The 8,625-nt window shown below is 38.4% G+C and overlaps 1 protein-coding gene across 1 annotated transcript; it reads right to left on the bottom strand.

The window, feature by feature from the left end:
* Positions 1-3,408: 3,408 nt before the first annotated feature.
* Positions 3,409-4,454, bottom strand: LOC116181030 (trypsin-7-like). The gene is made up of 3 exons (XM_031501253.1): positions 4,340-4,454; positions 4,109-4,289; positions 3,409-4,055 (listed from the first exon to the last, which is right to left on the bottom strand). The coding sequence occupies exons 1-3, from the start codon at positions 4,383-4,385 to the stop codon at positions 3,503-3,505; spliced, it is 780 nt and encodes a 259-aa protein (XP_031357113.1). The 5' UTR covers positions 4,386-4,454; the 3' UTR covers positions 3,409-3,502.
* Positions 4,455-8,625: the final 4,171 nt, after the last annotated feature.

The following is an 8,625-nucleotide window of genomic DNA, read 5'->3' as shown; positions in this document are numbered from 1 at the left end:
TGCCCTAAGAGGCGAAGCGATCTCCGAAATACAGAAGGCATCTGTCACTGCTCTGCGTTGGTGTAACAAGTCTGCAAATGGTCCTGAACTTTGTACGGCACAAATCGCGTAATAACGTTACGGGTTACGAAATGGCAGCGGAGATCAAGGTCCCCGGTGAAATTAGAGTGGTTCCGTACGTGTGGATCATTATTGATGTATGTACCATTAGTCGCAAAAAGTTGATCATTCTCTGGGCTTCTTCTCTTGGGAATCTTGAGTAGGTATCTTGAGAATCTTGAAAATCTTAAAGAATCATTCTTGAGAATCTTGAAAATCTTAGAGAATCTTGAGTATTTCGGGAATCTTGAGAACCTTGAGAATCTTGGGAATCTTGAGAATCTTGAGAATCTGGGGAATCTTAGAGAATCTTGAGAATTTTTAGAATCTTGGGAATCTTGAAAATCTTGTGTAACTTTAAAACCTGGAAAATCTTGAGAATCTTGAGAAACCTTCAGAATCTTGAGATTCTTGGGAATTTTGAGATTCTTGGGAATCTTAAGATCTTGAGAATTTTAAAAAATCTTGAGAATCTGGAAAATCTGAGAAATCTTGAGAATCTTGAGAATCTTAGAGAATCTTGAGAATTTTTAGAATCTTGGGAATCTTGTGTATCTTGAGAATCTGGAAAATCTTGAGAACCTTGAATATTTTTAGAATCTTGAGAACCTTGAGATTCTTGAGAATCTTGAGAATTTTGACAAATCTTGAGTATTTCGGGAATCTTGAGAACCTTGAGAATCTTGGGAATCTTGAGTATCTTGAGAATCTTGAGAAATCTTGAGAATCTTAAGATTCTTGAGATTCTTGAGAATTTTTAGAATCTTGGGAATCTTGACAATCTTGTGTATCTTTAAAACCTGGAAAATCTTGAGAATCTTGAGAAACCTTCAGAATCTTGAGATTCTTGGGAATTTTGAGATTCTTGGGAATCTTGAGATTCTTGAGAATCTTGAGAATTTTGAAAAATCTTCAGAATCTGGAAAATCTGAGAAATCTTGAGAATCTTAGAGAATCTTGAGAATTTTGAGAATCTTGGGAATCTTGTGTATCTTGAGAATCTGGAAAATCTGAGAAATCTTGAGAATCTTGAGAATCTTAGAGAATCTTGAGAATCTTGAGATTCTTGAGAATCTTGAGATTCTTGGGAATCTTGAGAATCTTGAGTATCTTGAGTATCTTGGGTATCTTGAGAATCTTGAGAATCTTGAGTATCTTTAGAATCTTGAGAATCTTGGGAAGCTTGAGAATCTAGGAAAATCTTGAGAATCTGGAAAATCTGAGAAATCTTGGGAACCTTGAGAATCCTGAGAAATCTTGAGAATCTGGAAAATCGGAGAAATCTGACAGTCTTGAGAATCTTGAGAATTTTGAGATTCTTGAGAATCTTGAGTATCTTGAGAATCTTGAGTATCTTGAGAATCTGGGGAATTTTGAGAATCTTGAGAATCTTGGGAACCTTGAGAATCTAGAGAAATCTTGAGAATCTGGAAAATCTGAGAAATCTTGAGAATTTTTAGAATCTTGAGAATCTGGAAAATTGGACAAATCTTGAGTCTTGAGAATCTTAAGAATTTTGAGTATCTTGAGAATCTGCAAAATCTTGAGAATCTTGAGTATCTTGAGAATCTTGAGAATTTTTAGAATCTTGAGAATCTTGGGAACCTTGACACCTTGAGAATCTAGAAAAATCTTGAGAATCTGGAAAATCTGAGAAATCTTGAGAATTTTTAGAATCTTGAGAATCTGGAAAATTGGACAAATCTTGAGAGTCTTGAGAATCTTGAGAATTTTGAGTATCTTGAGAATCTGCAAAATCTTGAGAATCTTGAGTATCTTGAGAATTTTGAGAATTTTTAGAATCTTGAGAATCTTGGGAACCTTGAGAATCTAGAGAAATCTTGAGAATCTGGAAAATCTGAGAAATCTTGAGTCTTGAGAATCTTGAGAAATCTTGAGAATCTTGACAATCTGGAAAATCTGAGAAATCTTGAGAATCTTAGAATCATGAGTATCTTAGAAAGTCAGAGAATCTTGAGAATTTTTAGAATCTTGAGAATCTTGAAGATCTTAGAGAATCATTCTTGAGAATCTTGAAAATCTTAGAAAATCTTGAGAATTTAGAAATTCTCGAAAATCTTGAGACTCTTGAGAATCTTGAGTACCTTGAGAATTTTGAGAATCTGGAAAGTCTGAGAATCTTGGGAAACTTGAGAATCTTGAGAATTTTGAGAAATCTTAAGAATCTTGAGAATCTGGAAAAGACAAATCTTGAGAATTTTTAGAATCTTGAGTATCTTGAGTATCTAGAGAATCTTGAGAATCAGGATAATCTGAGAAATCTTGAGAATCGTTGGGTTATAAATCCGGAGGTCGGGTGTTCGAACCTGGGTTGAGGTGAATTTTTCATCTGTGGCAGAGATGGAAATTACCTTAGTCTAGTTCCGAGCATCTACCGGCTACTCCGAATTAGGTTTTCCTGCAGTTTTCCTAATTCGTAAGGTAAATACCGGAGTAGTATAGACCAACTTAAGACCTTCTGCAGAGGCACCTCTAAATAGCATTATGCGGGTCACTCTGTAATTGGGCGCATGCCTGTTGAGGGCCCAAAACTAAGAGAGGGATAATCAATAAATAAATCAATAATCAATAAATAAATAAATTGAGTTACGACACCTAATTCCGTGATTGCGTTCGACTTTCAACTGTAGGTTCGAAACTCCGAACGAGAGGCGAGTTATCTATCTTGGGGGCAAGATTATGCTAATCATAACTCTTCGATTTAAGATCTACGTGCGATAAATGAGTTTCGATTTTCTAATTTCTACATATCTTGCCTTTAGTTGAATTTGCCTATTGCTAATTTCAAACAAAAGGTTAACGGTATCAAACACGTGATTCTGTATTGCGGTTAAGTCAAGTCAATTTCAAAAACAAACATGGAGATTAATAAAAAATATAAGGAAATGCATTAAATAACACAAGAAAACAGCAACAAACTTAAACACAGTTCCAAAGCTGGTACGAGTATCCCTCGGGTCCGCTCCTGCCCGGGTAAATATATACAGAAGAATCGATTTGAAGAAAATATACGTTCGCGTAATGTCTGGTCTGTTGTTTTGAATAGCTTTGTCCGTGAGTAGTGTCCTACTCTAATATAGTTTATGTATGGGGTTTTCAAGTATTATCTGTGGAGTGTATTTTATCTGTTATGAGGTTATGTTTCAGGCTATTTTTTGATGTATGCTTTTAGCCACTTGATAGTATCGAAGTATGTTTCCTAATTTCAACAGCAGACGCCAATTACGGGGAATGTACGAAACCCATCTCCCTCCCTGGGGAAATTCCACCTCAAGAATATACTTTCTCTTGACTGTACTAGTTTATTACTCACAAAGATGTAACAGTATAAGGAAATCGTCTACTACCTACATTGCTAAAATGCGAAATGAATAACTCAAACTTAATTTGTAGCATGGACGTCGATATGGTCCAGAACATACTTTCTAAGAACGGCATTATTCAGATGAGAATATACACCCGGATATTCGGGATTGGCACATCCGTGTCCCCATGAAACTATACCGACTTGATGACCGTCGGATACAAGTGGGCCACCAGAATCTCCCTGGCACGAATCTCTACCGTCGGCCTTGAAACAAATCATTCTGTCGGTGATTTTGCCGCGGAACGCCTTATTGCAGGCATCTCTGTCTTCCTCGAAAACTTCGGCGACTTGGAGTTGTTGCGCTGCTGGGCCATTGCTATGGACAGCACCCCATCCGGTTACGAAAGCGCTTCGGCCTCCTTCCTGGACGTGCGCGGGAACCAAATCGATGATCTTAGCCTTGGACGAGAGCTCAATATTGCCCTCCAAACTTAAAACTGAAAGATCGTAGTCGGTGCGGGCAGGATCGTAACTGGGATGGTCGTATTTCTGAGCGACTTTAAGTACCTGACCGCCGGCCTCGTAGATACTGCTACCGTAACGGACGTTTAGGAACCTCGTCTCGAAGCTGAAACGTTTCACGTATTACCTGAAGATAATGGCGCGTTTAATTCAACTTACCTCGTTGTACAATGGGCGGCAGTCAAAATTAGGTTGCGGGCGATGATCGAGCCTCCGCAGTTGTGAAAGTGCAAAAAAAGAATGGAAACTTGATGCGGATAATCTTCAATGTTCGCATTATCTCCACCCACAATTCTTCCGTCCAGCTGGGGAACTCCAGTACGGAATCTCGGGCTTGCTTCTGATTTTCGAATTTAGTTTATTTTGGTAAGAGAGAAAGGTTCAACTTACCAACGGCCAAAGCGGCGAGCGCTGCAATCAGCACAGTCCTGAGCATGTTGCCGCAAAAAGGTGAGCATGATGTGTCGTGTTTCGCTCTTATACTATTCTCAAGTGCGAAGTACTTAGATTAGATTCCTGCCGCTTGGATTTTAGATAATCTGAGTCCCATACCGGTTGCTAAGTTACCTAAAGTTTAGGTGTCGGTCGAACTAATCAAGTATAGAAATCACTATCTCATAGATAATAAGGTGATCGTCAGAAATAGATGGTCGTTTAGTAACGTAGGTCATGATGAGCCCTCTAACGCTCGAAATAGAAATTATTCATTTCAATAAGAGAAAAAAAGTATCGGATGAGATGGTTTTAAGTAGGAAAACATTATTTTGCGAATGAGCACTTGTGATTATCACATGGTGATATGCATCTATTTTCTCCAAATTAAAATAATTGCAATGGATTGACAGATTGCCCTTACCCCGCGGCAGTCGTATAGAAATTATTCATTTCATGGAACATTTCATGGAATTGTTCCATCCGGAAACAAATAGACGCTATTTGTTCTCGTTAGAAACTGTGATAATCCTCCCTTGTGGTTAGGCTAATACAGTTCGATCTTTCACTGTATCTGGTGCCTACTCGTGTCGTGCGGATTGCAGTGCTTATCATCTTAGCAATGCGAGATATTTAGAGACCTTCTCATTAACATTTCCTCTATTTAAAATGTGTTCTGCTTGAACGATAATCGATTTTCACATGAATACTTGCTATTGGCATTCTCACATGTACTTTTCGTGTCAATTAAAATTATGTTAACTGAAGGCTGGAGTAGAGCCACACCATTTACATGTTTCCTATGTAAGTGCAATTTATTATTGTACGAGTAATGTTATCTCAATTGATTGTACATGTATTTTGATGTGTTTTGCGCTACATTGAGTTATCAGGTTTTCCATTGCAGTTATGATGTCTTGTGTATTTTGTATTTATGAACTTGTTTAATTGCATTTGATTTGATTATCTGATTTTTATCATAAAATTTGAGATGTTTTATTTATGTGTATTTTCTCTTGCATTTTATTGCTGTAGGTGATTTATTTCATGTATTTGTGTGGCCTATGACGGGGTTTTTGTCCCGTAGAAGGTTTCCCTCGCATGGTTTTGTTGTGTGCGTAATATATTTATTTGTTCTTGTCATTTCTTACGCTCTGTCTTTTATTTAATTCCCTTCCCGATTGTGTCTCACGTCCCAACGCATAAAAACCGATTACCCAAGGTAGGAGTTCATTCGTGCCATCCATATCGAGCCGACTACCATACACATTCAAAAGTGCCGCGAAACGTCCATCGTTTCGACTTGAAAGGTCTGCTCTGCTTGTAGATTTTTTTTGCCAGAGTTTCCAACGGTAAGTATAGGGTAAGTCAACGTTTTCAGTGTCGACTTGATAGACCCCTAGGAACATTACAAAACAAAGAGAGAAGCTCAGATCACGAGATGTAGAGAAAAAAAGGACCGTTGTCATTAGAAACAATAATTGGCGTTGTCCCATCGACATATAGAATGAACTGCGCGTACTACCAATGAGGATACTGCAGGTGGGAGAGAGGCAGTAGCGTACGCAGGATTTTTTTTCTGGAGAGGCTGAAACTCGAGATTTAAGACCAAAGTATGTAAATTTTCACGTATGTCGTACACATTCGCAAGATCAAGTAAGCGAAGGAAAAAGTAAGGTAGTTTTTCCAGCAACTGCAACATTTTTATTGTCGCTTGGCATTTAAATAATTATACCATGACTGACGACTTACGGGATGTGCCACTGAGTAGTTAAGTCGATTATTTTGGGGGGGGGGGGGGGGGAGCAGCTGAAGGAGCTACAGCCCCCCCACGCGTACGCCGGTGGAGAGGAGAGGGGAAAACTAAGAGGCAAGCTCTCTCTATCATACCATCGACATGCGACATCAGGTACTGCCACAGCAATCTTGACCGGCAGAAACGCGATAAAGAGGTGGCAATTTTTGAAAAAAAAAACTGTTTCTTTGCTGAAACATGCCATTACTCTTCTTGGGGAGAATGAAAGACTGTTGTTCTTGTAGGAAGGTCACTGTTGAAAGGTTCCACCCTGTATATACAACTTACGACGATACATACATTTGTGAAAGTTGGCAACCATGCAATTTTTAGGAGGAGAAAAGCTGCCTGCGCCTTCTAGAAAGCAGGAACGTTGGTTACGTTTAGCATCTTGTCTTGAATGGCGGTCGTGAACGCGTCGCTCCATAAATGTTTGTTGTTATCTTGTGTTATTTAATGCAGGTAGTAATTTTTGCATTTCTTTATATCGTATTTGTGTTTTGTATGCCGCATTTTATATTTTTTGTGTGTTTGAATCTTTGTTTTTGAATTTACTTGATTTAACCGCAATGCAGAATTACATGAGTGATGCCGTTATGCTATTGTTTGTAATTGTTTACGTTTTTCTCGTAAAACAATATTTAAAACAAAAGAGTGTGTAGTTTCTGTGACGTCAATTCAAAAAAAATTAAGAGCCAGACCTTCGATTTCAAAATTTAAACTACCAGTACCGTTGACGTTAATAGAGACACCGTTTTACAGGCTCATCCACATTAACATCCAACCACTAGCACTTTACAACAATGTTAACTATATTGCTATCAACAACTTTAAAACAATATCACTTTAGATTTAAAAAAAGATTACACATACCGCTTCATAGCGAACATGAAAAAAAGTATGTCTGGCGATAACCGGCAATAACAAGAAACGTATTGCGGAAAGCGAGCGCAGTTGCCACGATATCTTGGGACCTAAAAGTTTCATGCGGTTCCGTTTAAAGATGAGCACGTGACCAAATTGAAGATTCGTTTAAAAGCCACGTTACACGAAAACTTTGTTTTCAGAAAGGCAGGCTCATTTAGGTATTTCTACCGGACGAGATTCAAATAGAGAAGGAAGTGGGGGAGCGAGAGATTCTTGCTCGTGTTCGCGAGTCGAAACGTACTATTTGGATCCGTTGAAAATTAGACTCGAAGACGAATTTGAAAGTGGTCACGTACACTGTTTGTGCGCGAATTCCTTCTACAGTTGAAGATCCATTCTAATTAACTAACATCTCATCCACGTCAATTACTGTGACTTATTTTAGATTTTTTGATTTGTATTAAGTAGCGGTCGATTATTTTAGGGATTTGCATAAACCATTTTGATTAAAGTAATTTTAATATTCCTAAACAGATCGACCTATGAGAACCATTTGTATGAACAGATGTTGTATTGTACTTATCGAATTCAAACAAAGGATTTTGGTCACTTTACATTGGTTGGGAAATTTGCAGTTAATTTCAGTGATACCATTCCTTTGGTTGGATTAAAAATATGTGTAACATTCAGAGGTAGGTGCATATTTTAAACAGGAGAATGTGCCATTAATGCGTTATGTGATCAAGATAAAATACTTTGTAATGATCCTAGGGGTCTCCCAAGTCGACACTGAAAACGTTGACTTACCTTGTACTTACCATTGGTGAAAAAACAACGAGCAGAGTCGAAACTATGGACGTTTCGCGGCACTTTTGAATCTGGATAGCAGTCGATCCAACATGGATGGCACGTATGAACTTCTACGTTGTGTAATTGGGTTCTTGCACGTGTTGGGACGTGAGACATAATCGGGAAGGGAATTAAGGGAATAATTTTTTGAGCGTAGAAAGACAATAACAATAAATATATTACGCACACAACAAGACCATACCAGGGAAACCTTCTACGGGACAAAAACCCCGGCATAGATAAAATAAAATGGTTACTACCTGTAAATACACCTTCAAGACATAAAAAACGAAATAATCAAGAAGAAAAAACCCGCGAAAGCGTGATTCCCTCCATCGACGCCATTTTTTTTTCTTTTTTCCCCTAGCTTTGTTATGAAAATCCCCTAGTGTTGGGCATCCGCGCAGAACGGTCAAAATCGAAAACACAGCAGGATTGATGTATACAGAGCGTGTCGTATTATTGTTTCCTATTCCCCATTTGCAAGCGTTTGTGTATAGCTCGACGAGTTTCGTTGTAGAACTCGCTTTTGAACTTTGCGATCGTTGTTAAGTTTGACCTTGGGGTAATAACCTAACCCAAACACTCAACTCCGCATATTCCAAGTCACATTTATTCACCCTGAGATGTCTGATTTCAAATTCGAAACAAGAAGTACCGTTGGCGTATATAGAGACACCGCATTAATCGCGTTCAAAAAAAGATTTGCCTCTCGCGCCTTTTCGGCAAGCAT

The sequence above is a fragment of the Photinus pyralis genome, unplaced genomic scaffold, assembly GCF_008802855.1.
Source record: "Photinus pyralis isolate 1611_PpyrPB1 unplaced genomic scaffold, Ppyr1.3 Ppyr1.4_LG9, whole genome shotgun sequence".
NCBI lineage: Eukaryota > Metazoa > Arthropoda > Insecta > Coleoptera > Lampyridae > Photinus > Photinus pyralis.
The sequence above is the reverse complement of the archived record's forward strand: the minus strand, read 5'-3'. Positions and strand labels throughout refer to the sequence as shown.

Excerpts from the sequence above, each read along its gene's own strand:
- LOC116181030 (XM_031501253.1), bottom strand. The coding sequence starts at position 4,385 with ATGCTCAGGACTGTGCTGATTGCAGCGCTCGCCGCTTTGGCCGTTG. Across the intron at positions 4,290-4,339 it reads GCTCGCCGCTTTGGCCGTTG|AAGCAAGCCCGAGATTCCGT; the intron begins GTAAGTTGAACC and ends TTCGAAAATCAG. Across the intron at positions 4,056-4,108 it reads GCCGCCCATTGTACAACGAG|CTTCGAGACGAGGTTCCTAA; the intron begins GTAAGTTGAATT and ends GAAACGTTTCAG.